Source organism: Pipra filicauda, unplaced genomic scaffold, assembly GCF_003945595.2.
Source record: "Pipra filicauda isolate LSUMZ 115617 unplaced genomic scaffold, ASM394559v2 scaffold213_size2393758_pilon, whole genome shotgun sequence".
In the NCBI taxonomy this organism is placed as follows: Eukaryota; Metazoa; Chordata; class Aves; order Passeriformes; family Pipridae; genus Pipra; species Pipra filicauda.
In genome coordinates, this window is record NW_024104325.1 from 1,556,710 (window position 1) to 1,574,518 (window position 17,809).

The 17,809-nt window shown below is 38.8% G+C and overlaps 1 protein-coding gene across 3 annotated transcripts in view; it reads right to left on the bottom strand.

The window, feature by feature from the left end:
- Nucleotides 1-3,921: 3,921 nt before the first annotated feature.
- ADD3 (adducin 3) overlaps nt 3,922-17,809 on the bottom strand; it is a 97,911-nt gene continuing 84,023 nt past the window's right edge. The window contains exons 5-16 of one of the 3 annotated variants that reach the window (XM_027735246.2): nt 16,297-16,448; nt 16,101-16,181; nt 14,901-15,050; nt 13,858-14,001; nt 13,671-13,769; nt 13,403-13,585; nt 11,956-12,213; nt 10,767-10,886; nt 9,337-9,426; nt 7,994-8,114; nt 7,000-7,095; nt 3,922-6,301 (exon numbers count right to left, since the gene is read on the bottom strand). In XM_027735246.2, the coding sequence (XP_027591047.1) occupies nt 6,003-6,301; nt 7,000-7,095; nt 7,994-8,114; nt 9,337-9,426; nt 10,767-10,886; nt 11,956-12,213; nt 13,403-13,585; nt 13,671-13,769; nt 13,858-14,001; nt 14,901-15,050; nt 16,101-16,181; nt 16,297-16,448 (1,793 nt within the window). In that variant the 3' untranslated portion in view covers nt 3,922-6,002. The remainder of the gene's footprint in view (nt 6,302-6,999; nt 7,096-7,993; nt 8,115-9,336; nt 9,427-10,766; nt 10,887-11,955; nt 12,214-13,402; nt 13,586-13,670; nt 13,770-13,857; nt 14,002-14,900; nt 15,051-16,100; nt 16,182-16,296; nt 16,449-17,809) is intronic. The other 2 variants (XM_027735247.2, XM_027735252.2) reach the window with 2 other exon arrangements.

Below are 17,809 nucleotides of genomic sequence, written 5' to 3' on the forward strand. Positions count from 1 at the left end.
CTCCCCCACAGAAAATCCAGCAGCACCTTCAGGATAAAAAAATGGAGTCAGTCTGAAAAGACACTTGCTGGGGATGCAGTGGCCCGGGAAGCCTTTGTGCACACACCAGCAGCCAGTTCTGCCCCTAATTCATTTTTTCATTCCCTTTTTCATTGTTGATACACAGCCATTCTCATACAGGTGTGAAGGACGAGGTGTTTTGCACTTAACTTCTTTGGCTGGGGAAGGCAAGAGAGACTAAAAAGGAGAAACTGAACAGCAGAGAGCAGCCCATCAGCATTGGGAGGGCAGGTGGATGCAGAAGGATTTGTCCCACATTTCCATTGCTCTGGACTGCAGGGATGCTGTCAGAGCTGACACGTGTCTCCTGGAGTCTGGGCAGCCCGGCATGGCTGGCAGGGCAGGGTGGACAGCGGGCAGGAGGAGGCCAGTGAACCTCAGCCCCGCATTTGCTGGCTGCCAGACTGTTCTTTCCCTCTTCATTTATCTAACATTAAAATAAAACAAGTCAGGAGCTGCTGGCAGCGAAGGGACAGGTGTGGTGAAGAGTGGAGCTGGCTTCAGCCAGTGCCGAGTGGCAGCTACTGAGGCTCCTTTGGGCACATGCAGGCTCAGCTGCTCTCCAGAGTGGCCAAACAAATGCAATACCAAGAGGGACACGGCCTGTGCTCACCCAGGCTGCACCCCTGGAGTGATGTTCCCTACCCTGGCCAGAGCTTCAGCAGTAGAGGGAGGAGGAGCCGCACACAGGGGCAAATGGCACCTTTACCTCCTCGGTTCCTGTGCCTGCTGGCACTGGGGAGTGTCACCATCTTTGGGTCGTGCCTCTTCACAGAATGTGACAGTGACCCCCTGTGCTCACCCTACTCTGTGGCCAGACTCAGTATCAAATGCAACCCTTGACTCTGCCAGGATAATGTCTCTGCCATGGCACAGCTTGATTTAAAGATACAGCTGAGGAACTGCATTAATGTCACACCTCAGTATAAGATCCTAGAGGGAAAACCATCTGAATCTGTTGCATGTGAGCTCAAGCCTTTGGTTTTCTCTCCCTGAGTTTGATCCAGTGCAAACACTGATCAGGGTTAGGAAGGAGAAACTAGAAAAGTCAGGCAAGACAGGCCAAAAAGCAAGTTCTGCTAAACACATGCTCTAGGTACTTCCAGACACCTTTATGGGCTTCATTAACAGGCAGATCCCCAGTAAGAAACACTGACAACACCTTTCACTCTTTTGAAAGTAAAACAATTGAAGACAGTTCAGAGCATCTGTCCCTTTGATAACACATAGGAGAGATACAATAGTATATAATAATATGCTATATTTATACATATATATTATAAATAATATATACAATATATTATGTAAAATATAACATACATCTATCTCCATCCTCCCCCTTTCTCTGATTTTCCATGCACAACAGTTAACAGCACCAACAGCTCAGACTTTCCCTTCTCTTTGACCACTACAGAAAAACAATAGTAACAACTCAGAACAAGGGTCCAACTTGCCCAGTAGGCTGTTTCCCACAAAGATGAAGGAAAGACAGTCAGAGGAAGGTGTCAAACACAGTGATGCTTTCTGAGACCTTGCCCTCAGCCTCCAGCTATGTGCAATTCAGGGACTGGGGCTGAGACCAAGATGCCAAGTGCAGTCTGGCAGAATTTATCTGCTGCAGAGCAAGAAGACACAAGCAGGCCAGCAGTAGCAAAGCACATAATTCCCTTTTAAAGAGACACATAAAAATTTACCACAAACTGCCAAAACTGGTGTGATTAAACTTGCGAAGCAGCAGGTTTTTCTAGTACTTCCTTCACTGTAGATCCTCCTAGAGACACAGCTGCTGTGACTTCTGGTTCTCTGCTCACATACCCGCACTTCACCCAAGGGAGAAGGTCAGCAAGGCTCTGCCTCAGCCCCAAGACACCTGAAGCTCTGCTGCTTCTCAGTCATCCCTGTCCCCCCTGCACACTTCCACTGGAGTCTCCTGTCACTTCTGCCCCCACCATCCAGAAACGCTCAGAGCTATCTGGCCTGTGGGTAAGGTTCCTAGAGAGAAAATATTGAACATAAGGATATTCTCCTGCTCAGTGGAGTCAACCAACATTCTTAGCTAGTTGCAAAAGTGCAACTAGGATGGAGGGGAGCAGAGGAGTTTTGCTTCCCAGACAAAGCCTGCTCCACTGATGGATTTTGAAATGAATCAATATAGAAAATGAGTCCGACAGCTTTCATCTCTCTCATGTCTGCTTTCATCTTGCTATTCTGGAATAAAGCCCACAAAATCTCCAAAATACCTTCTTTGAAAGCGCTTTGTTGGTGGCTTTGCAACTGCAGGGAACAAAGGCAGCAAACGTGAAAGTCTGATGCCACCTAAAGGCCGCTTGAATTTTCACCTCTCAGAGGCTGTGTTGGTGACTCAACCACAATTTCAGAGTGCTCAACAACATACAGTGACTCAACCGGCAAGGCAGGAAAATATGGCCTGTTACAGCCCCAACCATGACATCATTCTGTCTTCTTGTGAAATCTAAAGCCTGATACCTCATTGTGCAAATTTTGCAAAATCTGGTTTGCTATGTAACACATCTCCAGAGCAGGTGAGAGTCTGTAAAAGATGATGGCAGGTGATCACCTGGATCACAACACAGATTTTAGTACGGCTGTACATAGACAAAAGTGGGGTAGAAAGATGCACAGCTTTACAAATCCTTTTCCTTTTTAATGTTCTCAGGTAGCAGCTTGAATGTAATTCTTTATAGCAACCACTGCTTCTCTGTATTGCTCTCTCTCGGGTTAAGTAGCCTGATGACAATAATTATTTCCTATCAGGTCAATGACCCATTTTGAAGCTCATCTTTCCAAAGGCTCCTGCTTCTCAAGATTTAAGCCTTAATCTGTTATGCCTGTTATGAACATCTACTTTATTTCCATGCTTTGGTTTGCAGAATCTCAGATCTTTGTGACACCATAAAAGAGTAAGATTTAAGTGAAAATGAAGGGTCCGATGTGGTTTGTAGACCCTTGGGAATAGAGAGTTCAAAGAAGAAAACTATAGACACACTTGGCCTTACAGTGTACACTCCTCTGTGTTGACACAGTGTCTACTTTGACATTAGTGCAGCCCTGAGCAGACTGCAGATGCTCCTGGAGACAAATGATCGTCAGAAAATTACTTAAATCTTGGATAAGATTTATTTAAAATGCTAAACCAAAATTATCCTCCCACATAGGGACCGAGTTCATGAAACTGTCACCAAACTCAGAGGGCTGAATTTTGACTTGCTTGTAAACAGAAACAAAAGGCTGATTTGTGGAAGGACAGGGAAAATAAACATTTGTGAAGTCCTTAAAGACATTTCACAGAGTTGATACAGCTACAAAAACATTAGACTGCAACTTCTGCAGCCTCAGAGGCTCTGACATATACCATATGCTGGCAGGGCATGACAGATATCTACAAATAACTTCGTATTAAAAGCCTTCCCTACAGGAAAACTTTGTTTTCATTAATGAAAAAAAAAAAAAAGGTAATTTCTGCAAGCTATTTCCCTGTTTTGTACTTACACAGCACTTAAACCACCCCAGCCACACGTCCTGGGCCATCACATCTAAGCCCATGATGCTGCAGAGCAAAAGATGCAGCCCAAGTCACCTGGGGCTCAAAACAACTGCCTGCCAGTGCCATGTTTTTTACCACAGGCCTGTCCTTTTTCACCTCCAGGACCTGTGACAGAGAGAACAACTGTTTAACAACAGGATCAGGTTATTTGCTTGCATAGCTTTCAGGATAAGCACAAGCAAGGAGCCATCTTCAGAATAAATTCTTGAGAACCAACATGCATAATCAGAGCATCTTCTCTACAAGGGAGAGATATAAGAGGACTGTATAAACAAAAGGCTGCCATATGAGATCCATATATTTAAAATACTGTTTATTTGTGATTTAACATTAATTAGCATTACATCTATGAGCAATTTCAGATAACATTTATATATTTTCCACAGGACACAAGAGTTGGCTGGCTCATTCTTTATGCCAAAGCAAGTAAATAGAGGCATTAGCAAAAGGTGCAAATAGTTCACGGTTGCATTTTAAAAAATATTTATGCACATTGCATTCATTTAGATATATTTTTAAAAAAGTTATGAAAAGCGTAGTTCACAGGTTACTGTTTCTACATATGTTGTAATACAACACAAATAATGTAGAACATAAAAAACAAAGTAAGCAACTGAAAGTTTCCACTATGATTAAAAACACTGATTCCAGTATTTAGTGATAGCTAGAAAATTGTTTCCAGGATCCATTCCAACATCGCATTATCACACTTACACGGTCAAAGCTAACCAGCCCCGAACATGCTATAATCAACATTTTTGCATGCCAAACCACTCTCCAGCCATATTTAACAATTATATATGGTATAATATTTCAACCGGCAATTTGGGAATCACATGGATGTTAAAAACATACTTCCTATTGCGATGACTGATTTACAGACATTTGACACAGCGAAGAAACCCCTATGTTAATTTCTATGTTTAGTTTGTATTTACAATACAGTAAAAGTACTAAAATGACAATACAAGTAAAAATGAGTAAGTGGCAGTACCACCCTTACCCATGGCACTAGGCTCTGATTTGCTCTGGGTTCATCCAAAGGACAACACAGATTCACAAGACCCTTTTACAATTTGAATGAAACTGAATTAAAAACCCACAGTGTTGCACTCTGTATGAATCCATACAAATTATTTAAAACATCTAATATGGAAATGTCACTCTGCTGATTTAATAAAAATATCCCGCAATCCATATCATATAGTTAAAAAAAATAATCACCGAACTTTTACTTTCTTTGTCTCCTCCTATTTTCCTACTATTTCACTTTCCCTTTTAACAGTTTTGTTTCCTTCATTTGGTTATGTTAAGAGATTATTTTTCTTCATTCATTAACAATACCATGAGAGAAAAAAAGAACAACCCATGACTAATTTTTAAACATGAATCCAGTTCAATTTTATATGCTTTTATCCTTTGATTTCTAAGTCCCTGGATTCCTGAATTATATTTAAGTATATTCTAAACCAAGCATTCTTAAATACACTCTAACTATTAAATGCTTGGTTCACATGCTTATCATACCTTTATACTGAATGGTATACAAACATTTGAACATATAAAATCTTCTTTTTGTTTTGCCAGTTAAACTAAATTATCAATGTTAAGTGTATAAAATCCCCCTTCTTGAAAAATAAGGGTTTCCCCCGCCCCAACTGATAGAATAAAAAAGAAGTCTTCAAAAATTATATTTCACTAAAATGAAATATTTGGCAAAAAAGTTATTGAATAATGGAATTCTTTAGACATTTTGTATAATTCCAAATAAACTTTCTCTTACACAGTTTTTCCCCTAATATTATGTGCCAGTGTATAATATTTCTATGTGAGCTAATCTTAAAAAAGATTTAAAGGTGTGCTGTTAATATGTACCCACTCGAACAGGGGTACAGAAACATAAAATATATGGTCAAAAATCACAATACAAAAATGTATGATCTGGTTTCCAAATGAGACAGCAGTTTTAAAAAGTCATATGATCACTCAACAGTAACTTTAATAAAGACTTTAACTGTACTGAAAATTTTAAGGTCTGCAAAATACTCCAAGCAGAACTTGCTGCTGCATACTGTGATGGTATTTGACCTTGCTATGATGGTAATGGAGCACCTGCCAGTGTAGTTCTACATGAAACTAATCAATGTTTCCAGCCCTCATAGCAATTTTGGACACAGTTAAGTGAGAGATGAATTAACTTTCAATTAACATGTAAAGTTTTTTTTGTCTCTTTGTTTTTTTTTTTTAAAGCAAAACCTCTTCCAGTTTCTTTTTGTTTAGGTTAAAAGTCCAGTTACTGCACACCCCTAACACTACGCTGTTAATGGAAAACTTAAACGTTTAAAATGTGCAATGTCTCCTCACAACAGAACTGCACTTATGCTTCTACTTTCTCCTTCTTTTTACTCTTTTTCAGGAAGGATGGGGTGCGGAATTTCTTCTTCTTCTTTGATGGGGATTTGGAAGGTGACCCTTCAGGAGACAGGGCCTCTTCTATCTTTTCAGAGCTTTTGATGGTAATCTCTACGCTCTCCACAGTACTTGTGGTTAACTGACTGACCCTCTTGGTGAGATCCTCTTCCACGTCATGTGCATCTTCCTTCCCATTCACCACCACAACTGGCATCTCCACAGATATTAGGTTTGCATTCTGGGTATAGGAATCCTCATGGTTTTCTGAAAGAGCAAATGATTTTGCAATCATTTATGTACACTACTTTGCAAAAAAAAACCCAGTATAGAAGCAAATACTGTGAGTCTGGACTCTGATCCAAAGAATGAAACCCAGAGTGCTTAGATGTGGGTTTTTCCCCTTTATCCACACTCTTTGTTGTTGTAAGCAGATAATACTGTGAAAATGTCATCAAAGGAAAATGGGCTGAAAAATCTAACTTTATCTCTGCCAGGTGCATACGCAGATCAAACTGCATAGAGTATGTACAAATACAGTCTACACAGCATAGATGTACGTAGTCTCAAGCACACTCAAAATTACACTTTACTGCAAGAGACTAATTCCATACAGAAGTCTTTGGAGAACTTCCCTTTCAAAATGCCTACTTAGACTTTGCTAGGAAAGTCTTAGGCATAAAATCTAATCTTAACATATTCAATAAAATAAAAGTTTAATATCTATTTCCTTCATCAGATTAATATCCAAGTTTCAGCATGCCTTGTGTTGTTTTCTGTTTGTGAGAATTATGTATTAGAAAAGACTGGGAAAAATAGTTTTCTGGACAAAGTCCCTCCCAGACTTTGTAGAAGTGGGCTCTTTCTGGCTCAGTTGATTTCATGCAAGTGTAAGAATGCAGCAGAAAAGTGGATGACTTGGGTTATTGGAGCCATTGGCATTGTACAGAAATTGCATGGAATACCTTCTAATTTTTCTGGGACATTTTGCGGGGATTGAGTTTGTGACTGAATTTGTGACACAGATGAACCGTCATCTGAGAATAATTCCTGTTCAGCATCTGCAGGACAAGATTGGAGTTAGTAGCCATGCAAAAGTGAAAGTCAAGCAAGAGTGTCAGTGCTAGTGCTACAAGACTTACAGCTCTGCTATAGCATTGCCTTGCTCAGGCTGACAACTTCAAGAAGTTACAATACACAATTGAAACACTACAGAATTGTGGATTTACATGTTTTATCCACTAAAAATCATTATATATTAGTTCTTTAATAGAAAGGATTAAAAAGCTGGCAGGGTTGCATTTCAAGTGCCATGCCCCGTGGTCTTCTCTAGCCATAAGTCACAGTCTGCTGTTACAGTAAGCTACTATAGTATGTCCTGAATGTGACATATAACAAAATTGGTTTATTACACAGTATTAGTGAAGAAGAAATCACAGTGTTATTGTTAAAAAAAAACATATAAAAGATCAACACTGAATTAGTAATTCTCTATGAAACAGTAGTATTGGTAGTATTGGAAAAAGATGTAAAAAGTGAAAGAGTTGTGCACACTGAGAGAACAGAAGAAAAATTAAAGGAGCCGAGACCAAACATCCCAGTAAACTTTAGCTCAGCTGGGCACATCTAACTTTAATATCAACTCTGAGGAGGAGGTTGGACTACGATGACCTTCAGGGACTCTCCCACCTGAAGTTATTCTATGATTCTGACAAGAAAATTCATCATGTTAAAGTGTGTTTCTGTCAACCCCATTTCTGTGCAAACCTTTCATTGCTTCAATTTTACCACTAACTAAAGAACAAACAACATTTAAAAAAGAATTCTACCACCTCAAGGAATGATGAGTTCTAAAGTAGCTGTATGTGTTAATAATTAACATGTATACAATTTTACAGTAGGTATTTTCCCACTCATTATTAAAATGTAAACCCCAACAATCTAAACCACATCACTGACCTTCCAGCCCTTGCTGCTTGCGCTCAATTGTTTTCTTGTACTCTTCCAGTTCCTTTTCAGTGAGATGGCTGAACGGGTTGGGCGGTGCCGGTGGCGCGTGCTCGTCATCAAATTGCATTGGCTGGAAAAGAGAAAACCACAGAATTTAACAGTTAAAAAAAGAAGCAAAAGCAAGACATACAGAGACAATGTCTCTTTTTTTGCCCAGAGTTTGTGACACCAGATTCCCAGGGAATACAGAACTAAAACACGGATGCATCCAGGCAAAAGTTACCCCATCTAAGAGGCATTCTCATAATAATGAATACTGACTGCTGAGCTGTAAAAGAATTACCCTTTTGCAGCAGTTAAGTAATTAGTTGTTTGTTTTTTTTTTTGTTTGGGTGCTTTGGTTTTTTTTTAATCAAGGGGGGACAGCTCCAGAGTAGAGACCTGCCTTAAGAGTTTACAGTTCAGGGCCTCTTCACAGAAGTGAAAGTCCTTTCACACAGTTGATCCTAACAGGGGATCAAAAATGAGGTTTCCCTATTTTCTACAGATGCCCAAGTTCTAGGATTTTTTTTTGCAGGAAAGTAACTGTGCTCATGTTCCTGTTTAGGAATCTAAGTGGAAGGTCTCCAAGATGAATCTTAAAATGACAAATTTTAAAATCATTCTCATGTTGAAAGAAAATTCATTTGCAAAATATTCTTTTTGTCTGAAATAAATAAGGAAACCCAGTGTTATCTCAAAACAATAGTTGAAACCAAAATGGGAAAATAAGACTTACTAACTCATGGACAGTTGAAAACTAGATTTATAGGTTTCCAATTAGAATTCATCACAGTTTGTTGGATAACTTTATTAGGGATATCTGTGTTGTTTGGAAGTAAGTATATTCTATTCAAGAAAAGATTACTGTGGACAGTCAAGAAACTAAAAAACCTCCCTCCCAGTAAGAAGCCTGTTTCTAATGAAAGCTGTGTCTTCTACATGGTCAAATCCCACCTTTTAAACTCAGATATTTCAGGGCCTCAATCACTACTGTGGACATCAGTTCCACAAACTAATGAAGATTATTTTTGGCCCCATGCATTGCAAAGTTCATCCTCTCTCACTTAGACAGGGTCCTACTTCATTAATATTAATAGTGGCAAACTTAACGTGCATATCGCGATTTGAAACTAACATTTTAAACCTTTCAAATGAAATATGAATAAAATGTGTCACACCTCTGAAATTTGGCATGAAAATAATCAGTTCTAACCAATCGCTTAAAAAGACAATGGCCCGAACTGACATTTGAAAGACAGGCAGCCAGACAACTCAAACAGCTGTAAATTAGTGAATTACGTTGTACTCACTGAACTTGGCTTTTTATCCACAACGATCCCTGCGAGCAGCTGAGACTGTGGTCCTGCTGTCTTTAGGTCATATCGGTTTTGCTCCCTTATCTATACAGAGAAAGTAAACCTGGTTAGAAACAGGTATTTCTCTTTAACAAATCCTACGCCCATGAGCTTTCCAAAGCCATTAACACACTGAATGGCTGGAGGATCAAGCTGTATGCTGCTGCACCTAAAAACTAAGAACTCTTCTTCCACCTCTGAATATACAGCATATATTATTTCGATATTGCAGTACTCCCAAATATCCACCATAGTCCCAGCTCCTGCACTTCATCATGCAAGCCAATGTTTAGAAATAAGCTCCAAGGAATATTCTCTGAACCTGTCCTCCCCACCTCATAAATGACACATGTTCAGCTACTGGAGAGAACTCTGTGGTCATAAAGGTTGGTAAAGTTTTTCCTTTTGTGAATAGCTTATTATTTTCCCTAAACTAACAGCCCTAACTTCAAATTGTCAGTGCTTAAGAGACTGACAGATCAGATATAAATACCAATACAGATCTTATAAAAAAATTCTAAACCAGAAAATTAGGAATAAACTATCTATGAGACAGTGACATGCATGAATTTAAAAATCATTGCCTGGGACACGTATTATTAATCCCTAGATGATTAGAGGGTGCCTTTCCAGTTCTGAGGAAGGGATTTGCTCCTTTTAACTCCAGTCTCCAAGGATACTGATATAGTGCTTTCCAAAAAAGAAAAAAATATGTAATCAAATGAAAAATGTCCTGAATATCTGTTAATATAGTTATGCTGAGGGTGGAGTATTTGGTCAGTCTGATAGTCAGTGTCTTATGTGCTGGAAGGGAAAAGCGGTGAGATATTTCTGTTTACAGAGAGGTCCAAAAATAATCTCTCGTTTTCTTTTTTTTACTGCCATTAGAAAGAGGACTGGGTCACAAAAACTCCAGCCTAATAAGCACTAGGCAAATTAAAACAGAGCAGAGCAAGATTAGAGTCTGAGATTGAATCATGCTGTAGATGATGCACAGCAACTCGGTTCATGTTGACACCTAATTATCCACTAAATATGACACTAAATAGCAGGGACTACCCTTTCCAATCTATAATTTCCAGAGTTAATACTCATCCTTCAGACTACTGCACTCAAAATTTAAATATATACATACTACGTATGTGTCTCCAGACTTCACGTATGTCACACATTTAAATACACGCTTTTGAGTGTCTCCAGACTTCACGTATGTCACACATTTAAATACACGCTTCTGAGTGCCAAAAATCACACATAGTGTAAGAAACTTCTTAATAAAATCAAAACATCTGAAAATGTTATTTTACTGCTCTGCTGAATCATTGCTTGAACATATAATTTTACTTGGAAATGTTACAATTTTCAGTTCATCACACTTCGTTTACCTTATTTCTCTTTTCCAACACTTCACTTGGGTTTGTGTTTAGAGGGACAAATTGGTTTGGATCTTCAATTTTGATTGGCGTTCCTCCACTAGTCTTGGAAGAGTCGTCAGCTTTCATCCACTTAAAGGGGAAGAAAATAAAGAAGCTAAAACTTCCAGCATGATGGAGAGGAACAATTCTTAGTGTTGTCTTACTGCTAATGAAGAGATATAAAAGAAAGGACTTTCTGCCTTTATTTTCGATTCCACATGACACTCACAAAATAATCCCATCTCCTTACAGGTTTATGTGTTTGCCCAAGAGGATTTAAGTTGCCTTGAACATATACAATTAAGATTACTTTTTTGTAAACACTGAAATACATTCCAGAAAAATGCAGTATTACGGTGTACTTATGACTCTGTATTTAGGAAGGATCACAATTCCTAGTAACTGGGACATAGATCCAGAGACCTTGTTCATGCAATTGACTTCCACCTTTGCACATTCTGACTGCAGGTTTTTTCTCTTCATAAGCAGGGTTTCCTTCTAAACTTAAGTTTAGAAACCTGCCAGCCTGCCAGCAGGAGGAGCTGATGCTTTTGCAGTTGTACTGCACAACTGGGAGTAGTCAATAGCAAATAACACACTTTGTAGTCCCATGAAAGCCACCTCTCTGCAGGCTGGAAACTTAAGTAGAAGCATCTTGGTGAGCTGCAGGAGGGGGAAAAAAATCTTGATCATCATTAAAAGCCGTAGCATGAACAGACTCTTTGAAAGCTGTTTTCAGCAGGCTCACAAACAGGAAAGGGGCAGCTAGAGATGGATTAGAGCTTGTGTCTCCCTTGTATAAAAAAAGAGAACCACCCCTGGATGATTTAAAACCTTACTATGTTTGTTGGTTAACTAATAGCACAAAAAGATCCGGCAGAAAATCTGTTGTCTGCTTCAGGAATCAGAATAGCTAGTAACAACAGGGAAATAATTGTTAAATTTTATCATAAACTGTTACTCTTACAAACTATTAACCCCCCCCTCACCAAACAAAGGGAACCCTTAGTACTAATGTCATTAAGTCTCTGAAAAGCCTATTTTAATTTGCTTGATAAACTTACTTGCTAATCCTGTTAAAGATTTTCTCATAAAAACTGTGCATAACTTACTTTCAAATAGGGCAAAAATGAAGTGGCTGCCCAAAATCTCTACCTACCGTGATCTTAGTCCTGGGACTGGTTTCCCCGTTCCAGGACTCCTCAGGCACATTAACTTTCAAGTACGTGTTTGGAGAGTTCAGCCATCTTGTCTTTTCTCTCTGTTGCTTCTGTGCAAGGAATTTCAGGGGGGAAAGTGGGACTGTATCATCTTCAAAGGAAAAGGCAGTCACAGTGGCTGGGATCTCAACATCACTCTTATGTCTGGGTTTTTCCCTGACTAATGGTTGCCTATAGGCATAGCCAGTTCTGTATCCCTACAGAGAAGTAAAAAAGAAAAATAATTAAAAACATAAATAGAAGGAATTATTTATTAAAAATCAGAAAAAGGTATCCAAAGTAGCAATGGATTTTTTGTGCTGCCCTATATGCATTAAGCAGGTCCACTGAGTTCTCTTCAGAGACCTGGTTAGTGGTGTTGTCCATCATTAATTCATACTATTTACATTCAAGAGACATATTTACAACACAGTACAGCAGCAGTTGAACAGGACTCCACTCTCACTTCACCTTCCTCCTGCCTTTGCACATGTATGACCACCAAATGACCCCCTGCTCAGGTTATGGTCTAGGCAGCTTCCATGAGGACATTTATGTCTTGCACAACAGCACATCCCAGCTCATGACACTCCCCCACTCCTCACTCTATTGGTATGGGAGGCTGTTCCAGAATTCATAGAGCAGTGAAATGGACATTTTAAAAATAATAAATTATCATCTGATTTCCTAATCATACAATGGTTTGGGTTGGAAGGGATGACCTTAAAGATCATCTAGTTCCAAGTCCCCTGCCATAGGCAGGGATGCCATTCACTAGATCAGGTTGCTCAAGTCCCCATCCTGGCCTTGAACACTTCCAGGGATGAGGCAGCCACAACATCCCTGGGCAACCTGTTCCAGTGCCTCACCACCTTCACAGTAAGGAATTTCTTTCTAAAATCTAATTTAAACCTGGCAGTTTAAAACCATTGCCCCTTGTCCTGTCACTTTCTGCACATATTAAAAGTCCCTCTCCCTCCTTTTTATAAGCCCCTCTAAGGTACTGAAAGGCCTCAGTGAGTTTTCCCTGGAGCCTTTTCTTCTCCTAATACTAGAGTTAATAACAAAATATAGAGAGGGAACCTGCCATGTCTATTTACTAGGTGGTAATTACAATATATTTTTACTATTAAGCTACTATAAGGAGCAAATCATGTTTGTAAGATGGTTGGACAAAATCAAAGTCCAAAGCATTATAAATTCTTATCATGACAAAATACCACTGTCAGAAACAGTGACATATGACAAACTAAAGCAAGTAGAATAGATTTTACATACACAAAGTTGCTCTGTCTTCGTTTCAAAAATCACAAAGAAACCAGAAAAAATTGTTTGCTTTCCAGAAGCTAATCCTGCACTCAAAAGCTTACAGGGACCATATGGACAACACCATCCATGTGCTCTCACCAGGTTGTCCAGCATCCGCATGAGCGCTTCAAATTCTTGCTCCCCAACTTTCCATTTGTGTTGCGAAGCCATATTAACTCCACCTCCTCCCATTGCTGCCACGGCGTGCGTGGAAGGCTTGAACTTCTGCAGATCCAGTAGTAGGAGATTGTCTATCCCACCTGCTCCAGCTAATGCATGAACCTGGGGACACCAGTGATTATTTCATTTGTGAAAAAGCTTTTGCAGCATAAGTGTTTGGAATTAAATACAGATAATTCTCTCTCACCTGTGTTTCACAGGCCAGCTGCACATTGAAAATATAGTGGAATGCTTCTTCCAGTGTCTCTCCTAGTGCTACCACACCATGGTTTCTCAAGACTAATACCTAGTAAATGAAGACACTAATGTTAAGTGGTAGAAACTGGCACAGGACATGAAAATCGTTTATGAAGAGCATGAAGGAGGTTGAATACCTTGCAACTGGGTCCAAGAACTTTTTGAAGTTGAATTCTCTCATCCTGTTCATCAAGAGATCCCTGGTAGTTGTAATAAGCAACATCTCCCAGAATCAGAGCCTCTTGTGATATGGGAAGGATGCCACATTTCATAGAGGAAACCTGTTTCATGAAAATGAAGTGCTGATAATTAGGAAAAAATGAAACTTAAAACTCATATCTCAACCACCCAAGCCTTAGCAGGATGTACTTTTGTATCTTTGCTACAAGAGAGACAAACTCTCCACAGTGAAAGCTTAGAATCAATCCCCCTCTACCAGACTAGTTTCCAATAGGATGACAGAGGTGCTGCTACCCAGCCTAGGAACAGATTCATTAGAGGAAAATACAAATTAACCCAACTGAGTTAATTTTTGTGAATTTTTATCCATGTTTAATTCTCAGCATAAGCTTAATTTTTTTTCCTTCTTTCGCACATTTATAATTTCAAAAAGCTAGTATAAAAGAAATTATTGATCCCTTTTTTTTTTGTCTGTGGTCAAGGAATACATATATATTTATAGATAAATAAATTAATATTATTTTATTTCAAACCAGTTTTTTCAAGCCTCATTACATTTTTATCACTATTATGCAGACCATTTTAAATTTATGTTAAGTATGACATTTTAATAGTGACATAAATCCAAACTGAACATAACTACTAATTAAACCACCTAAAAAATGGAACTGCATAATGCAAATGATGATCTATATAGCATAATATATTGTCTAAGATGCTATAAATGAAACTTGTGTAAACCCTATGCTTTACAACCTCCACAACCTGACCATAACGATATCTAAGCATCACTTTATTTCTATCCCATTTCACTGCAGTGGCCCAGCCCTCTTTCTCTGGTTATTTGATAACCTCAGACTCTTGTTTGCCAGCATAGAGCCGGTATTAAAAACAAAAATAAAATCACTGCCATGAGCAGTGATTGAGATTCAGAAACACACTTTTAAGTTCATAAGGTAAAGCTGTTTTCTTTTACTCTTTATCCTGAAGGAAGACTTACAGCCGCCGTTGCAGGGGTGTGTATGTGTATCACACATCTGACGTCGGGGCGGGTGGAGTAGATGGCCACGTGTGGACTGAATCCTACACTGTCAATACTAAGAGCTGTACTTCCCTGGTCCACTACATCTCCTAGGATGTTTACTTTAACCTGAAAGAGCCAAACAAACAAATGATATTCAGAAAGTTTGTGACAATTTCAATAGTCTAGAAACTACCCTCCCTTTCTTATTTAGCACCAAATTCCCCCCTATGTATTTAGGGCTCAGAGCACAAAAAAAAGTAGGAGAGCAGCCATGAATCTGTGTGTCAATAAACCATCCTGCTGTACAAGCCCCTGACAGTTGTTGGAAGTCCAGCCATGGAAGAAGTAAGGATAAGACTCTGATACAACATATATTCCACTTCAGTCTAGCTGACCTTTCCTGGTTTCTGACTTTCAAAAATTAATTTTGTTAACATTTCCTACATTTTAAATATGAAGAAAATTCAGCCCCTGAGAAATGTCCAGTAGGAACATTAAATGCATAAGGAATTTTCAGTTTCGTGGGAACATTAAAATTGTAATTCCTGTATCAACAAAAAACAACAGCAAGGTCATATCTCAAGGTGTTTTGTTATGTAATGCTGTCAATCTCTATCTGGTACCCTTTTGACCTGGAGGTAAGTTTCCTTACAGATATCTACTGTCACGAAGAACATATGGCAGGTTCTGCACCAAAAGATGTGTGATTTATCAGCTGCCATTGCCTAAATAACAGCCTGTAACTTCACCCAGCTCATTTATTGGGCCTAGAGAAGATATTCAACTTTATTTCCCCACTTAAAACAATAAGAGCTGATTCTACTAACGCTTCTCCTGTGGAGTAATTTCACACATATTATCATACTGTCAGGTTATAAAAGGTTACTGCTACACAGAGGCTATTTGATGAGCTTCATCAGACAGGGAAACAAAACCGCTGCTCCACACTGAAACTGAAGACAAAGCAACAGAAAGTAAAGCTAAACCTAAGGAGAAATGCTGAGAAACAAAGGATGCTAGTATCTAAAGTTAATCAGCTTTTCATCTGGTGGATAAATATTAAAAAAACCCAAATAACAGCGTGATTATAGATTAGAAGTCCATTTTAGCAGCCACAGAAGTATTTTAGAAAACAGGTTGAGCCTCATTGGTTATTACAGGAGGTGAATCACGTACCAAATTAGAAGCTGAAGCTTCAGAAAAGGACAGACCTCTTGGAATGATTAGAATATGGTCATGTTCTTTGCTTACTCTTACCTGCAAAGGAAGAATAAAATAGATTACTGATCTTATTTACTTTATTCAGGGGAAAAATAATTTGAATGAATAAGTAGCATTCTAAATAAAAAATGTTATTCTTTAAAATACTTACTGTGATATAGGTATTTGGCAAATGTGCCCACCCAAACAAGTCAGCCAGTCTATATAAACTGGCTAACTTGCAACGAGTAAGTTTTTCTCCCTTAACAAACGAGGAGGTATCTATCCCAGGTAGGTCATTGATGGGTGTAATCATTCCATGGCCTGAGAAACAGACAAAAAAAGATGATAGCCACTTGGACAATTAAATGACTTCTAGCACAATCTTCCAGATGCAGTGTATTTAAGTTGTTAGCCTAGCAGTACCAGCAATTACTAGACTGGAACTTCACTACTGGGATTTCTAAGGTTGTTACTGAAACATCTGTTACTTTAAGACAGTAGGAACCATACCTGAATTTAAGTGTTCCTCCCTTTTCAAATCTAAGAGAGGTGAAATAAAGGTTTTCCTGAGCTCTCTCCTGAATCAATATCCTGTACAGGACTGGAAATGTGCTTTAAGACATTTGTCACTAATGAAGTATTTTTACATGTTACTTTGTTTTGTTTTTTTTTTTTTTTTACAGGACAACACATTCCTTATGGACTTCTGACACCAATATAACTACTTTGAAGAGCTATCTCAGTACTTTAATTCAGTCCTAATGAGAAAATTAGGATTAGTGCAAGAGTTCTCAAAGGGATTAACAGAAGGGATCACCTCTTAACAGAGAAATCACAAAGATCAATTCATCTCTTTGACTTGTGACTACACAAACATACCCTTTTCCCCTTCGTGAATACATAATATCTTTTGGACAGCTTACAACCTTTGTTTACAGGGAGAATTACAACCAGAAGAAGTAAAAACCATTTTGGTTTTCAGCAAAAAGAGTATGCACTTTGAGATCAGTCACCACTGCCTCTGGGTAAATGTAGCAGAGACAACAGTCGGACACATCATTTCAGTAACCAACCAGAGATGTGAAGATGAGACTGTTTGGGCTCTTTGCTCTTCTATTCCACTCGTTTTGTTAAATGAACCCTGAAGCACCATTTTGGGACCAATTCTCAAAAAATTATGAATGCTGACAGCTGCCACTGTACTTCAGGCTTGTAAGCTCCTGTATGATGTCCACCCACAGAACCTAAATTGACTTGGGCGTTTCAATGCTTCATGACTTGGAAAGAAGAACTTGGGTGTTAACTGAAAGATCCCAGTGACATCTCTATAACTGGAGTGCAGACTACAAGCTGTTTTTAACTGTGGGAGCTGTTTGTGTAATGACTCAATTTGCCAGGGTATTCTTCCCCCCCCTTGTTTTTTTTTTTTTTTAGTAACAATTTGTATGCAAGAGTAGAAAAATAAACAATCTGAATGGCAATGTACTTCACATCTCGGTTTATGCTCATGTTAAAACTGCTAATAATAACAGGGCACAACATTTTGTTCCCTAACCCAGTTAAACTTTTATTTGCAAATTATAGAACTGAGTGTGAGGATCCCAACCATTTTGTACATCATTATACAAATCAAGGAATCTGGGAGAAAGAAGCCTAAAAAGGCAAGTTAAGGCCACCATCTG